The sequence below is a fragment of the Pristiophorus japonicus genome, chromosome 8 (genome assembly GCF_044704955.1).
Source record: "Pristiophorus japonicus isolate sPriJap1 chromosome 8, sPriJap1.hap1, whole genome shotgun sequence".
Classification (NCBI taxonomy): Eukaryota; Metazoa; Chordata; class Chondrichthyes; family Pristiophoridae; genus Pristiophorus; species Pristiophorus japonicus.
The window spans coordinates 219,906,017-219,923,016 of NC_091984.1; the positions used below are offsets into that span (position 1 = coordinate 219,906,017).

Here is a 17,000-nt window from a genome sequence, read left to right on the forward strand (position 1 = left end):
CTTCCTCATATCAATGGCACTGGTGTCACGAATCATCCGAGAACGCTGCCTGCCTGGGGTGCTTGTCTTCCCTTAAATTGGGTTTGCGTGCATGTCTTGCACAAGTACCCGCAAGTACTTTGTTCTCCGCCGTACCCTACTTAGTATGGAGATGTTTCTGCGAATTCTTGTCGTCTTATGTTCTGGGTCTGGAGGTGCGCTGATCTCACCCACCAGGACAATGGATCCTTGCACGGACAAGGCCTGTTGTTACAAGATGTATTAATTGAGTTAAGTATCCGAGAACAGGCCTTGAACTGACAACACGCCAGACCTCACTGTCTCCTTACGTACGCTGCTGAGTTGGAAGTTTACAAGCCTCTACGAGCAGATTTTAGTCGTAAACACATCCAGGAGCCTTTGCTCCCCTCACTTAGCTATTTTCCCAAAGCATGCTGGATAAAGGCACATTTCTCACACTCTCCATGTGGCTCGCTGTCAGATTGTGTCTGATAATCGCTCCTGTGAAGCACCTTGGGTTGTTTTTACGTCGTTAAATGAGCTATTTGTCTGACTAAAATATTATAGCGTCTTTGTCAGAATCACTGTGACTGACTGTCTAAAGATTTAAGCACTTTGAACTTTTCGTTTTTCCATTCCTCTCTGCAGATTCTTTTAATGAAATCGCGGATCCTCTATAAGAAACTGGTGACTCTGACCGGGTTTCTCGGAGACCAGCAGTGGGCCAAGATCAGCGTGATTGAACGGAGAGTCTTTCTGTATCCCACAGCTTTTATCTTCTGCTGGGGACCAGGTTAGTGGGAATCTGGCTGGGTGGTCTTGCCTATCCCAGTGACTCTGTGGGTGGGTGTGACAATGGACCCAATTAAGGGTGGGATATTGGAGCACTAACATACTAATCTGTGGCTCGACCATTTGAGTTGTGGCAGAAGGCACCAAGTGACTTGTACGACCTGTTTGTGCCTCAGTGCCAGGTCCTATGCATTGCGCTGTAAACTATATTGGCTCCGCGAGGCTGAGAGCTACGTGGAGAGCATGTTTCAGGAGGTGCTCACCCCGCAACCAAGGGGGAAATGGGTGATCACCAGACGGATGAAGAACACTAGGCAGGTAGTGCAGGAGTCCCCCACTCCGAGTCTATCTCACTTTCCGTCCGATATTCTCTTTTGAGCACCGGTGAAGGCGATGGTGAATCTGGGGAGTGCAGCCAGAGCCAAGTCCAAGGCACCACGGGTGGCTCAGCTGCACAGGGGGGAGGGACAAAGAATAAAAGAACTGTAATGGTAGGGGATTCAATAATTAGGGGAACAGAGAGGCGTTTCTGCAGCCGTAGACGTGACTCCAGGATGGTATGGTGCCTCCCTGGTGCCAGGGTCAAGGATGTCACAGAGTGGACGCAGGGCATTCTGGGGGGAGAGGGTAAACAACTAGAGGTCATGGTCCATATCGGGACCAATGACATAGGTAGAAAGAGGGATGAGGTCCTGCAGACAGAATTTAGGGAGCTAGGAGGAAAATTAAATAGTAGGACCTCGAAGGTATTAATCTCCAGGTTACTACCGGTGCCCTGTGCCAATGAGTACAATAGAAGGATAGAGAGGATGAACGCGTGGCTGGAGAGTTGGTGTAGAAGGGAGGGCTTTAAATTCCTGAGGCACTGGGACTGCTTCTGCGGAAGATAGGACCGATGGGTTGCACCTCAAAAGCGCCGGGACCAATATCCTCGCGGGGAGTTTTGCTCGTGCTGTTGGCTAGAGTTTAAACTAGCTTGGCAGGGGGATGGGAACCTGAGAACACATTCAATCGGGAAGGAAGTAAAGCTGAAATTGGATAGCAAGAATGTAGAAAGTGAATCTGTATGACAGAGGAAACAAAGGTTAGTAAGTAGTAATCAAGGATGTCTTCCTGTGCTGAATGGTATATACTTTAATGCAAAGAGTATAGCGAATAAGGCGGATGAGCTAAGAGCACAGGTAGACACTTGGGAGTATGACATTATAGCCATTACAGAGACATGGCTGAAAGAGGGGCAGGTTTGGGGGTAATATATTAGCATGGATAGAGGATTGGCTAACTAATAGAAAACAGAGAGTCGGGATAAATGGTTCATTCCCTGGTTGGCAACCAGTAGCTAGTGGGGTGCCGCAGGGATCAGTGCTGGGACCCCAACTATTTACAATCTATATTAACCACTTGGAAGAAGGGACTGAGTGTAACATAGCCAAGTTTGCTGACGATACAAAGATGGGAGGAAAAGGACATAGACAGGCTAAGTGAGTGGGCAAAAATTTGGCAGATGGAGTATAATGTTGGAAAGTGTGAGGTCATGCACTTTGGCAGAAAAAAATCAAAGAGCAAGTTATTATTTAAATGGAGAAAGATTGCAAAGTGCTGCAGTACAGCGGGACCTGGTGGTACTTGTGCATGAAACACACAAGGATAGTATGCAGGTACAGCAAGTGATTAGGAAGGTCAATGAAATTTTGGCCTTTATTGCAAAGGGGATGGAGTATAAAAGCAGGGGAGTCTTGCTACAGCTGTACAGGGTATTGGTGAGGTCACACCTGGAATACTGCATGCAGTTTTGGTTTCCATATTTACGAAAGGATATACTTGCTTTGGAGGCAGTTCGGAGAAGGTTCACTAGGTTGATTCCGGAGATGGAGGGGGTTGATTTATGAGGAAAAGTTGAGTAGGTTGGGCCACTACTCATTGGAATTCAGAAGCATGAGAGGTGATCTTATCAAAATGAATAAGATTATGAGGGGGCTTGACAGGGTGGATGCAGAGAGGGATGTTTCCACTGATGGGAGAGGCTAAAACTAGAGGGCATGATCTTAGAATAAGGGGCTGCCCAATTAAAACAGAGATGAGGAGAAACTTCTTTCAGAGGGTTGTAAATCTGTGGAATTCGCTGCCTCAGAGCTGTGGAAGCTGGGACATTGAATAAATTTAAGTCAGAAATAGACAGCTTCTTAAACAATAAGGGGATATGGGGAATAGGCAGGGAACTGGAGCTGAGTCCCTGATCAGATTAGCCATGATCTTATTGAATGGCGGAGCAGGCTCGAGCGGCCGTATGGCCTACTCCTGTTCCTATTTCTTATGTTCTTATGTTTGGCAGCTCAATATTCCTGGTTACAGGATTTTTAGACAAGACAGAGGGGGGAGTAAAAAGGGGGGCGGGGAGGGGTATTGATTCGATAAACTATTACAGCTGTGAGGAGGGATGATATGTTAGAGGGATCTTCAAATGAGGCCAAATGGGTCGAATTGGGCGTGTATTATAGACCCTCAATGGAGCGAGATGGAAGAGCAAATATATAGTCAAATTTCTGTGAAGTCCAAAAACCATAGAACAGTAATAGTAGGGGATTTTAACTATCCTAATACTGATTGGGACAAATATAGTGTGAAGGGTATAGAAGGTGCGGAATTCTTAAAATGCATTCAAGAAAACCTTTTTAGTCAGTATGTAACAAGCCCAACATGAGAGGGGGCGGTTTTGGATTTAATATTGGGATTGAAGCTGGGCAGCTGGAAGGGGTATTAGTGGGGGAGCACTTGGGTGCCAGTGACCATAATTCAGTCAGATTCAAGTTAGTTATGGATAAGGACAAGAATAGGCCTGGAATAAAAGTCCCAAATTGGGGAAAAGCTAACTTTGCTAAGTTGAGGAGTGATTTGGTCACAGTGGACTGGAAACAGCTACCTGTAGGTAAATCAGTGTCGGAACAGTGGGAGGCATTCAAAGAGGAGATTCGGAGGGCTCAGGCCAAACATGTATCCTTAAAGAAAAAGGGTGGGACTAACAATTCTAGAGCCCCCTGGATGTCCAGGGACTTACAGGAGAGGATAAAGAAAAAAAGGGAAGCTTATGTCATATACCGACAGCTAAATACTGTAGAATCTCTGGAGGAATATAGAAAGTTCAGAGGTAAAATTAAAAATAATATTAGGAATGCTAAGATAGAACATGAAAAATTCTTGGCAAGTAAAATTAAGGAAAACCCAAAGATATTCTATAACTATATTAAGAGCAAGAGGATAACTAAAGAAAGGGTAGGGCCTATTAGAGACTATGAGGATAATCTCTGTATGAGGCAGAAGATGTTGGTATGGTTCTTAATGAATACTTTGCATCTGTTTTCACAAAGGAAAGGGGCAATGCAGATACTGCTATCGAGGAGGAGTGTGATATTCTGGATGAAATAAACATAGTGAGAGAGGAGGTATTAAGGGGTTTAGCAGCTTTGAAAATAGATAAGTCCCTAGGCCTGGATGAAATGCATCCCAGGCTGTTGAGTGAAGTAAAAGAGGAAATAGCAGAGGCCTTGACCATCATTTTCCAGTCCTCTTTGGATTTGGGCATGGTGCCGGAGGATTGGAGGACTGCTAATGTGGTACCCTTGTTTAAGAAGGGAGAAAGGGATAGGCCGAGTAATTACAGGCCTATCAGCCTAACCTCAGTGGTGGGAAAATTATTGGAAAAAATCCTGAACGACAGGATAAATCTACATTTAGAAAGGCAAGGATTAATTAGGGACAGTCAGCATGGATTTGTTATGGGAAGATCGTGTTTGACTAACCTGATTGAATTTTTCGAGGAGGTAACCAGGAGAGTGGATGAGGGTAGTGCGTAGTGTATATGGACATTAGCAAAGCTTTTAATAAGGTTCCACATGGTAGACTCGTCACGAAGGTTACAGCCCATGGGATCCAGGGCAAAGTGGCAAATTGGATCCAAAATTGGCTTAGAGATAGGAAGCAAAGGGTAATGGTTGATGGATGTTTTTGTGACTGGAAGGATGGTTCCAGTGGGGTTCCGCAGAGCTCAGTACTGGGTCCCTTGCTTTTTGTGGTATACCTCAATGATCTAGATTTAAATATAGGGAGTATGATTAAGAAGTTTGCAGATGGCACTAAAATTGGCTATGTAGTTGATAATGAAGAGGAAAGTTATGGACTGCAGGAGGATATCAATCTACTTGTCAGGTGGGCAGAACAGCGGCAAATGGAATTTAATTCGGGGAAGTGTGAGGTAATGCACTTGGGGAGGGGCTAATAAGGAAAGGGTATACACATTAGAAGTGTAGATGAACAAAGGGACCTTGGAGTGCTTGTCCACAGATCCCTGAAATTAGCAGGCCAGGTATATAAGGTGGTTAAGAAGGCATACGGAATGCTTGCCTTTATTGGCCGATGCATAGAATACAAGAGCAAGGAGATTATACTTAAATTGAATAATACTCTTGTTAGGCCACAGCTGGAATACGGTGTGCAGTTGTGATCACCGTATTATAGGAAGGTTTGATTGCACGAGAGAGGGTGCAGAGGAGATTTACTAGGATGCTGCCTGGAATGGAGAATCTTGGTTATGAGGACAGATTGGATAGGCTGGGTTTGTTTTCATTGGAACAGAGGAGGCTGAGAGGAGACCTCATTGAGGTGTATAACATTTTGAGGGACCTGGATATAGTGGATAGCAAGGGCCTATTTCCCTTGGCGAACAGTGTCAATTACAAGGGGGCATAATTTTAAGGTGGTTGGTGGAAGGTTTTGAGGGGAAGCTTCTTCACGCAGAGGGTTGTGGGGGTCTGGAACTCACTGCCTGGAAGGGTGGTGGAAACTCTCACCACATTTAAAAGGTGCTTGAAGTGTCGTAACCTGCAGGGTTACGGACCTAGAGCTGGTAATTGGGTTTAGACTGGATAACCTCTTGTTGGCTGGCGCAGATGGTAAGTACTATAGGGAATCGAATGCGACCAGGGTGATCTCCTGGACTTGTTTTGATCGCCTGGATAGGTCGGAGAAGAATTTTCCCAGATTTTTTCCCCCAATTGGCCTGGGTTTTTATCTTTTTTTGCCTCTCCCAGGAGATCGCATGGCTCCAGTTGGGGTGGAGTGTAGAATGTTGCGGTGCAAGGAGTGTCGCAGTTGTGTGGGACGGACTGGTTGGATCAGATGCTCTTTACCTTTCTGCTATTGTTCATTCTTCATATGTAACTTTCAAGGCTGCTGACCGAGGGCCGTGTGGCTCTTTGTTGGCTGGCGCGGACACGATGGGCTGAAATGGCCTACTTCTGCGCTGTAGATTTCTATATTTCTATTCTATCCCACAGCAGGAAATTGCTGGGAGGCCAAGCTGTGTTGATGATGAATGGGCTGCTATTTATCTCCGATAGGTGCAGTGATAAGCCTCCATGAGATATGCACGAGATGAAAAGCATTGTTTGTGTGGTATGCAATGTAATCATGCAAACGTCTCTCTTTTATTGAGAGCCGAGGTAAAGGGTCAAGCCCTTTAGGGCAGGACACCATCAAGGCTGGAAAGAGTAGATGACAAGATAAGGTAAATCAGGAAATAATGATATGGTGACCGCAAGCTTGAGTTTTAAAATCCTGAAGTTTTCGAAGGGAAGCCCGAGGGAGGAGAGGAGATCCACAGTTTTGAGATCCTGCGAAAGAATGTTAAAGGAAGAATTGATGCAATTAATTTTGGCTTTAACACGGCGAGGATAGAGCGAGAACTGAGTATGTAGGACAATGCATTTGTAGGATCATGAGACAAGGGTTCACGGGAGGTTGGAGTGTTTTATCAATAAATGCAGAGGGAAAGATTGTGACAGAGATTCTAGAGGTGATAGAGGAGTTATTTATCAGACAGTAAGTTTTTTCCATGTATCTTGTCTCGAAAAGCATGAAATGTGCTACATGAGTTTCTGCAGCTATAAGACAAAGATTTGCATTTATATAGTGCCTTTCACGACCACCGGACATCTCAAAGCGCTTTAAAGCCAATGAAGTACTTTTGGAGTGTAGTCACTGTTGCAATGTGGGGAACACAGCTGCCAATTTGCGCACAGCAAGCTCCCACAAGCAGCAATAAGATAATGACTAGATAATCTGTTTTTGTTATGTTGGTTGAGGGATAGATATTGGCCAGAACACTGGGGATAACTCCCCTGCTCTTCTTCAAAATAATGCCATGGGATCTTTTACGTCCACCTGAGAGAGCAGACGGGACCTCGATTTAATGTCTCATCCGAAAGACGGCACCTCCGATAGTGCAGCGCTCCCTCAGCATTGCACGGGAGTGTCGCCCTAGATTATGTGCTCAAGTTTCTGGGAGTGGGACTTGAGCCCTACAACCTTGTAACTCAGAGGCGAGTGTGCTACCCACTGAGCCACAGCTGACAGTATATAGGATTATATGTATAATAGGTGGGTGATTATGCATGTAGTGCATCTATCTATGTCAGTTAAAAGGTGCTGTGTACTGTTGATGCATGTGACACATATGCCTTGTTAGCCACCATTTCTGACAAGTTTTTGATTTCTTCCCCTCAGCAACCATTCTGGCTGTGGTTAAGCTGCTGAACCCGATGAACATGGCTTATCTTTATGCTGCACTCTACATCTTACAGGTGAGCTTTCAAACCAACACATCACTCGTTTGGGCGAGGGGGCAATACTGCTGTGACATTTCTTTCTCCCAAGTTTTCTCTCTTTAAACAGGATGTAGAGAGTTAGATACTGATTCTAATATGATCTGCCTAGATTTATTTCCTCCTTTCCTAAGGGCAATGACCTACATACCCCAGTATTGTTCAGTAGGTACCGGGGACTCCATGGAACCTTATGAAAATGGCCACCCTTCATGTGAAATCTAGACAGTGGCTGTTAGCAAGTTATCCAACTACAAGGGGCATGACAGCTGAGCCCCAGTGCAGGGTTGAGGGAATGCTGCACTGTTGGAGGTGCCATCTTTTGGATGAGACATTAAACCGAGACTCCGTCTCCTCTCTCAGATGGACGTAAAAGATCCCATGGCACTATTTCGAAGAACAAGGGAGTTATCCCTCAATCAACATAACAAAAACAGATTTTCTGGTTATTATCACATTATTGTTTGTGGGAGCTTGCTGTGCGCAAATTGGCCTCATTACAAGTGACTATACTCCAAAAAAGTACTTCAAAGGCGCTATATAAATGCAAGTCTTTCTTTCCAACTGAGTCACGGGTACGAATAAACATTGGCAGATTGTGAATTGTGGCAACGCTGAATTAATCTCATCTTGGGGTACCAGATATCAAGTGTAAAGCTTGACTGCTGAAGTTTGCATTATCAACTAAGCCTTGTATTTGTGTTTATAATTATTAGTACGTTCAATGCACAGGAATGATTACAGTATTACAGACTAGTCCCAAAGCAAGCGCTCTACTTGGAACTTCTACAAGTTGGGCAGAGGAAATGTTTCAAGGACACCCTCAAAGCCTCCTTGGTAAAGTGCAACATCCCCACCGACATCTGGGAGTCCCTGGCCAAAGACCGCCCTAGGTGGGGATGGCGCTGAGTACCTTGAGTCTCGTCGCTGAGAGCATGCAGAAGTCAAGCGCAGGCAGCGGAAGGAGTGTGCAGCAAACCAGTCCCAACCACCCTTTCCAACAACGACTGTCTGTCCCACCTGTGAAAGAGACTGTAATTCTCGTATTGGAATCATTTTTGGAGTGGAAGCAAGTCTTCCTCTTGCTTTGGAGGCAGTTCAGAGAATGTTCACTAGGTTGATTCCGGGGATGAGGGGTTGACTTATGAGGAAAGGTTGAGTAGGTTGGGCCTCTACTCATTGAGAATTCAGAAGAATGAGAGGTGATCTTATTGAAACGTGTAAGATTATGAGGGGGCTTGACCAGGTGGATGTTTCCGCTGATGGGGGAGACTAGAACTAGAGGGCATGATTTTAGGATAAGGGGCTGCCCATTTAAAACAGAGATGAGGAGAACTTTCTTCTCTGAGGGTTGTAAATCTGTGGAATTCACTGCTTCAGAGAGCTGTGGAAGCTGGGACATTGAATAAATTTAAGACAGAAATAGACAGTTTCTTAAACGATAAGGGGTTATGGGGAGCAGGTGGGGAGGTGGAGCTGAGTCCATGATCAGATCAGCCATGATCTTATTAAATGGCAGAGCAGGCTCGAGGGGCCGTATGGCCTATTCCTGCTCCTATTTCTTATGTTCCTTGATTTCGAGGGACTGCCTATGATGATGAGAGCCTGAGCTAGCTGATCTCAGCTGGAGTTTACAATTGATCCAAGTGCTCCTGGGCTAGATAGGAGCAAATAAAATGAGAGTTCCTGCTCTGGATCACTATCCAGCGGCCCCTGCTGTGTACAGCATTGGGCTCCGCTGTGATACTCCCTTACAGTTAAACAGCATCTATGCTGTAGCACGAAGACTGGTCTCTTACACCCGGTACTGGCAACATTGGTCCTGAACTAGCTCATCAATGGGCTTGTGCCAAGGCAACAGTCAACATCTTCAGGAGAGAAGGGTTGAAAAACAATCAATCTTCTATTTTTTGGAATATGAAGTACAACAGCAACAACATGTATTTATATAGCACCTTTAATGTAGTACAACGTCCCAAGGCGCTACACAGGAGTGTTATATAGAGAAATTGGGGTGGATGACCAAAAGCTTGGACAAATAGGTAGGTTTTAAGGAGTGTCATAAAGGAAGAAAGAGATGAAGAGGGTTCAGGAGGGAGTTCCAGAGCATAGGGCCTAGGTAGCTGAAGGCATGGTCATTGATGGTTGAGCAATTATAATTAGCGATACTTTGGTTCTGTCTTCACGAAGGAAGACAAAAATAACCTTCTGGAAGTACGAGGGGACAGTGGGTCTAGTGAGAAGGAGGAACTGAAGGATATCCTTATTAGTCAGGAAATGGTGTTGGGGAAATCGATGGGATTGAAGGCCGATAAATCCCCGGGGCCTGATAGTCTATATCCCAGAGTACTTAAGGAAGTGGATGCATTGGTGATCATTTTCCAACAGTCTATCGACTCTGGATCAGTTCCTATGGACTAGAGGGTAGCTAATGTAACACCACTTGTTAAAAGGGGAGGGAGAGAGAAAGCGGATAATTATAGACTGGTTAGCCTGACATCAGTAGTGAGGAAAATGTTGGAATCAATTATTCAGGTTGAAATAGCAGCGCATTTGGAAAGCAGTGACAGGATCAGTCCAAGTCAGCATGGATTTATGAAGGGGAAATCATGCTTGACAAATCTTCTGGAATTTTTTGAGGATGTAACTAGTAGAGTGGACAAGGGAGAAGCAGTGGATGTGGTGTATTTGGACTTTCAAAAGGCCTTTGACAAGGTCCCACGCAAGAGATTGGTGTGCAAAATCAAAGCACATGGTATTGGGGGTAATGTACTGACGTGGATAGAGAACTGGTTGGCAGAGAGTCGGGATAAACGGGTCCTTTTCAAAATGGCAGACAGTGACTAGTAGAGTGCCGCAGGGCTCAGTGCTGGGACCCCAGCTCTTTACAATATACATCAATGATTTGGATGAAGGAATTGAGTGTAATATCTCCAAGTTTGGAGATGACACTAAGCTGGGTGGCGGTGTGAGCTGTGAGGGGGACGCTAAGAGGCTGCAGGGTGACTTGGACAGGTTAGGTGAGTGGGAAAATGCATGGCAGATGCAGTATAATGTGGATAAATGTGAGATTATCCACTTTGGGGGTAAAAACACGAAGACAGAATATTATCTGAATGGCGGAAGATTAGGAAAAGGGGAGGTGCAACGAGACCTGTGTGTCATGGTTCATCAGTCATTGAAAGTTGGCATACAGGTACACCAGGCGGTGAAGAAGGCAAATAGTATGTTGGCCTTCATAGCTAGGGGATTTGAGTATAGGAGCAGGGAGGTCTTACTGCAGTTGTACAGGGCCTTGGTGAGGCCCCACCTGGAATATTGTGTTCAGTTTTGGTCTCCTAATCTGAGGAAGGACGTTCTTGCTATTGAGGGAGTGCAGCGAAGGTTCACGGGATGGCAGGACTGACATATGAGGGGAGACTAGATCAACTGGGCCTTTATGCATTGGAGTTTAGAAGGATGAGGGGGGATCTCATAGAAACATGTAAGATTCTGATGGGACGGGACAGGTTAGATGCAGGTAGAATGTTCCCGATGTTGGGGAAGTCCAGAACCAGGGGACACAGTCTTCGGATAAGGGGTAGGCTATTTAGGACTGCGATAATGAGAAACTTCTTCACTGAGTTGTTAACCTGTGGAATTCCCTGCCGCAGAGAGTTGTTGATGCCAGTTCATTGGATATATTCAAGAGGGAGTTACATATGGCCCTTACGGCTAAAGGGATCAAGGGGTATGAGAAGCCAGAAAAGGGGTACTGAGGGAATGATCAGCCTTATTGAATGGTGGTGCAGGCTCAAAGGGCCGAATGGCCTACTCCTGCACCTATTTTCTATATTCAAGAGGGCAGAATTAGAGGAGCACAGATATTTCAGGGTGTTGTGGAAGAGATTAGAGATAGGGATGGGCGAGGCCATGGATGCTTTTGAAAACAAGGATGAGAATTTTGAAATCGAGGCGTTGCTTAAACAGGAGCACAGGGGTGATAGGTGAACAGGACTTGCTGCGAGTTAGGACATGGGCAGCCGTGTTTTGGATGACCTAAAATTTACATAGGGTAGAACGTGGGAAGCCAGCCAGGAATGCGTTGTAATAGTCAAGTCTAGAGGTAACAAAGGCATGTATGAGGGTTTCTGCAGCGGATGAGCTGAGGCAAGAATGGAGACAGGTGACGTTACGGAGGTGGAAATAAGCAGTCTTAGTTATGCTGCGGGTATGTGGTCGAGAGCTCATTTCAGGGTCAAATATGACACCAAGGTTGCGAACAATGTGGTTCAGCCTCAGATAAATGTTCGGGAGGAATAGAGTCCATGGCTAGGGAACGGAGTTTGTGGCGGGGACCGAAAACAACAGCTTCGGTCTTCTCAATGTTTAATTGGAGAAAACACTTAGAGTACTGATTGCTATATTATAAAAAGGATATAGAGGCACTGGAGCGGGTGCAGAGAAGATTTACAAGGATGATACCAGAAATGCAAGCTTAAACATATCAAAAAAGGATGAACAGGCTGGATCTCTTTGCTCTTGAAAAAGGCTGAGGGGATGACCTAATAGAGGTCTTTAAAATTATGAAAGGTTTTGATACGAGTGGATAGAGAGAGAATGTTTCCACTTGTGGGGAAGAGCATAACTGGAGGCTATCAATATAAGATAGTCATCAAGAAATCCAGTAGGGAATTCAGAAGAAAATTCTTTATCTAGAGTGGTGAGCATGTGGAATTCGCTACCACAGGGTGTGGTTGAAGCGACTAGTATAGACACATTTAGGGGGAGGCTAGACAAACATATGAGGGAGAAGGGAATAGAGGGTTATGCTGATAGAGTTAGATGGGGAAAGCCGGGAGGAGGCTCAAGTGGAACATAAACACCGGCATGGACTGGTTGGGCCGAATGGCCTGTTTCTACGTCGTATATCTTATGCAATCCTATGTAAAATTTTTGTTCATCCGGAACTGGATGTCGGACAAGCAGTCTGACAATTTAGAGACAGTGGAGAGGTCAAGAGAAGTGATATTGAGGTAGAGCTGTGTGTCGTCAGCATACATGTGGAAACTGGCGCTGTGTTTTCGGATGTCGTCGCCAATGGGCAGCATGTAGATGAGAAATAGGAGGGGACCCAAGGATAGATCCTTGGGAACACCAGAGGCAACAATGCGGGTATGGGAAGAGAAGCCATTGCAGGTGATTCTCTGGCTACGATTAGATGGATAAGAATGGAAGCAGGCGAGTGCAGTCTCTCTTTATAAATCCCGTTAATTTGGAACAATCCACAATTGTATCCACTATTTACACACTCTTTACATCTGCACTACAGTGAGTGCCACATGGTTTCCATTATTTAAGAATTAGGAGCAGGCAATACGACCCTTCATGCTTACTCCACCATTTAAAGATCAGGGCTGTTCTATGGCCTCCACTCACTTTCCCACTTGATCCCCATAGATTCTGTGCTATGACTCCGAATCTAATGCTTTGAGTAATTTTGTGCAGCCTGGTTTCCTGATCTGTGACCATTTCAAAATCTTTCTTCCATCTTTTTATGCACTATTACTGGCTATTACCTGACATGGAAGTGCTTGATGGGACAAGAAAGAGCTTGCATTTATAAAGTGCCTTTCACAGTTCTGAAAACGCTTGACTGCCAATGAATTACTTTTGAAGTGTAGTTACTGTTGTAATGCAAGGGGAATGCTGCAGCAATTTGCACACCCAAGGTCCCACAAACAATGAGATAATGACCAGACGATCTGCTTTTTAAAAAAAAGTCATGTTGGTTGAAAGATAAATGTTGGTCCATAATATCAGGAAGAACTCGCCTGCTCTTTTTCAAATAGTGGCATGGGATCTTGTACATCTACTTGAATGGGCAGACGGGACCTCCGTTTAACATTTCATCTGAAAGTCAGCACCTCCCAAAGTGCAGCACATCAATACTACAATGAAGTGTCAGCCTGGATTATGTACTCAAGTACCAAAAGTGGGTTTAGACACATGACTTTCAGAGTCAAGAGTGCTGCCACTGAGCCAAGGCTCACATCATACCATGGAGGGAAAAGCAAAATAATGCAGATGCTGGAATTCTGAAATAAAAACACAATGCTCAGGTCAGGCATCATCTGTTCTAATGAAATGCCATCATTGATCTGAAACGTTAACTTGGTTTCTCTCTCCACAGATGCTGCCTGACCGGAGTAGTTCCAGCATTTTCTGTTTTTATAACAGAGCTTTACTCTACACCTAACCTATGAGTGTCCAAGCTATGGTCCATATCGGACCTTCAAGCACTGGCCTTAAAAAGCACAGACAACTTAATTCTATTTAATTTTCACTTTGTTTTGTTGGGTCTGGAAAGGACTGTCTCATTAGTGGATAAATCCTAAATCAGAACACAGAGATCTGTTCGCAACCACAACTTGCAATTTATGCAAATTATTGCCAACCTGGATAAAAACTTTGTGGTGCCAAATTTGAGTCCCTGTCCTGGGAGTGCTAGATGCCCAAAACGGAAAATTCCCCATAAATGATATCCTTTACTTTGATGAGCACAATTGTTATATCTCAAAATATGTGCATTTTTTTTTGTAACCGTGGCATGATTAGTATGATTACTGACTCCTTTAATGAACTGTTCTGTTTACAGTGTAAAGAAACAGTGAGACTAGGTGACTTACTGCAATTATTTACATTCCAAGTGCCTCAGAAATGGGCGAAACTGCACATTAGAGCACAATTGGATAGCCCCACGCAGCTACAGGTTCAATTCTACCCATTCTGAGCCTCTTCAAACAGGAAGACTCTAGGTAGATGACAGTGTCTTCCTGTGGGAATAGGGGAAAATCAAATAGGTGGCTCTTGCACACCCACTAGAAGCTGAAGAATGGCATTCAGAGAGCTCTGGGAACTGGCTTTTAGCAGCAGAAATGTGGAACCTGGCAGGAAAGATGTTACAAACGGGAGAAAATAGAGGATGAGAATCCTGAACAAAACAAAAAGAAATACAGTGACTCACATTCATTTTGACAAACCTAGCTGTTTTATTTTCGCCCCAGGCATTCACAGCTGCATCTCAGGGACTGCTGAACTGCATCGTGTACGGCTGGACACAGAGAATGCTCCGATACATGAGGCAAAAGGCCTGTCGTGATGTTGACACACAGACCCCACTCCTGCGTTCTCAGAAGCAGTCGTACTGCAGCATGCAAAATTCCGCTATGAGTCCGCTGGTCATTTCTCCTACCCTCCGAGTGGCCTGTTGAGATATTATAGCCACAATTGCACGGTTCCCAGCTTCAGTGGATATTTCTATTTATTAGCTTGCAACTTTTATTCAGAAAGGCTGTATAAATTATAATGCACTTGATAGCAGAACAAAGGAGCAGGATAACACAAAAGGATTTGTTGTTGCTGATGCTTCCAATGACCAACTGACTCAGAGCTGAACAGGAGGGACGTGATATTCCCACATTGTCTCCCATCCAAGTACTAACCAGGCCTCAGTCCTACTCAGGCATCCAACAGCAGCAACATTGAGACTGGGATACCCAGTGATGAAACCTTGGGCACAGACCAGTCTCCGAACTTAGTGGCCCTGCATACCAGTGCTCCTCTGCTGATTTTAAGGCTTCAAAGGAAATACTGTGGCTTTGAGCTGAAAGACCAGAGCACAGACTTTGTTCCTTTGGCACCTACACAACCCTTTTCTAAAATAACTTTAGTCTGACTATACAGTACTAGATAAGGAGGGGTTGAGCTACACAGAAGACTGTGAAATTATACCAATAACTGACAAGAAATATTTATGACTGGAATCACTGTGCAGATTGAAGGTAAAATAAACATTACTTTTAAATTTTAAAGTTAAAATGCTCTTTTGGGCGGCTGATGTTTTTATTTCAGAATTTAAAAAAAAAAATCCTTTATAAGTGCGTATTAAAGGCAAGGACATTTTGATTTGACTCTGGGGCAGGGTTTATGAGCTGCTTTATTTGGAGAGAGCGGAAAAGGATTAAACAGGCCAGCCTCAGTTTTCCTTGCCATCACGACTTTGTAAACTCAAGCTGTGGACAAAAGGAGGCACCAGTGAACGTTACATATTCAGACAGGAATGGAAAAGGGGAAAAACAGGAGGAAGAATAAAACGGCTTTTTATCTTCAGCCTTATATTAAAGCACTTTTTTTAAAAAGCAAGGGACAGAAATGAGAAAATGTAAACAATATTTCAAAATGCAGATTGAGGGGCGTGATGTACAGGAACTGCACATCGATCTCATCCCTTACTCCATAATTAAGTCAAAAGGATAAATGAAACAACACCTTGCATTTACAGTCAGAAGAGAAGAGGGTGAGAGTTACATTTGGTATCACAACATATATACTCCACCCCACCCAAAACCATGTGATCTCCTGGGAGAGGTGAAAAAAGAAAAACCCAGGTCAATTTGGGGGAACAAAATCTGGGAAATTACTCTCCAACCCATCTAGGAGATCAAAACTAGTCCAGATCATCATGCTGGCCCTGAATTCCCTACCTTTTTTAAAGAGGTGATGTCCACGCCAGCCAGAAACAGGTCCAGCTCTCGTTTGAAGTTATTCAGTGAATCAGCATCCATCACAAGACAGCAAAGTTATGAGTTGGAGAAAAGGCAGTGATCGGGTGAGGCACGATAATGAAGAAATTTATAGAAAGGTTTTGAAATAAAAAAACTAGTGCTGGTTGACAAGCTCAGGAGTGATAGGTGAGCAGGATCGAAGGGAGGTGACAAAGTTCTGGATGAATGGAGAGTTTGTGCAGGATGGGGCTGGGAAAGCACTGAAGACTTTTTGAGGGGCTGGAGGTGAAGATGATGAGGGTGTTCAGTTTCACCCTGATTTAAAGCTTCAAACCTCACATCTAATCCATCATCAATACCAATTACTTGCACCATTGTAATATTGCTTGCCTTTACTTTGATGTTACCCAATTCTGGTAGCACGTCTGTTCCTGCAAAGCACCTCGAGATGTTTCGCTACATTAAAGGCACTGTGTAAATGAAAGTTATTAAATCTAACTTGGAAGTGACTGATGCAGTACCTGGTGCCAAATGATAAGTTGTTCCATTCTCCAGGACTGACGTCTGTCAATGTGATGAGCACACATTTATTAAAATACAAAAACCATGTTCTATTCACCACTGTGGGTGGAGGTAGCTGTGCCAGGGACGTTTTGAGGCTTAAGAAACCTTTGAGTCTTTTGCACTTTGTTTTTTTTATCTTTTATTTAAATAAAAACTTTTTTTTTTTACATTTATCAAAGAATACTCCTGGTACAGTGTAAAAACAGCAGACACTAATGTTAGGAATCCTGTGAGTTTGTTTGTTCTTCGATGACCTGTTTGACCATTTCTGCAAGTTTCAGACGATCGACTTTATCACTGAACCGTCGCCCTGAAAAGACAGAGAAACGTTTTGTTAACCACACAGACGCTGGGGGGGGGGGGGGGGGGTCCTGTTCGTCAGTTGCTGCATTACCAGGTAACCTGTTTGACATCTTAGTGAGAACACAAGTTAAAGGATCAG

General features: G+C 44.3%; 2 protein-coding genes across 5 annotated transcripts in view; one reads left to right on the forward strand and one right to left on the reverse strand.

Moving 5' to 3' along the window:
* tmem116 (transmembrane protein 116) overlaps nucleotides 1–15,266 on the forward strand; it is a 38,495-nt gene extending 23,229 nt beyond the window's left edge. For both annotated transcript variants that reach the window (XM_070886379.1, XM_070886381.1), the window contains 3 exons: nucleotides 649–793; nucleotides 7,351–7,427; nucleotides 14,495–15,266. In XM_070886379.1, the coding sequence (XP_070742480.1) occupies nucleotides 649–793; nucleotides 7,351–7,427; nucleotides 14,495–14,701 (429 nt within the window). In that variant the 3' untranslated portion in view covers nucleotides 14,702–15,266. The remainder of the gene's footprint in view (nucleotides 1–648; nucleotides 794–7,350; nucleotides 7,428–14,494) is intronic.
* Nucleotides 15,267–16,680: 1,414 nt separating this feature from the next.
* The window catches only part of mapkapk5 (MAPK activated protein kinase 5), an 81,564-nt gene continuing 81,244 nt past the window's right edge, over nucleotides 16,681–17,000 (reverse strand). For all 3 annotated transcript variants that reach the window (XM_070887942.1, XM_070887943.1, XM_070887941.1), the window contains one exon: nucleotides 16,681–16,868. In XM_070887942.1, coding sequence (XP_070744043.1) covers nucleotides 16,777–16,868 — 92 coding nt within the window. In that variant the 3' untranslated portion in view covers nucleotides 16,681–16,776. The remainder of the gene's footprint in view (nucleotides 16,869–17,000) is intronic.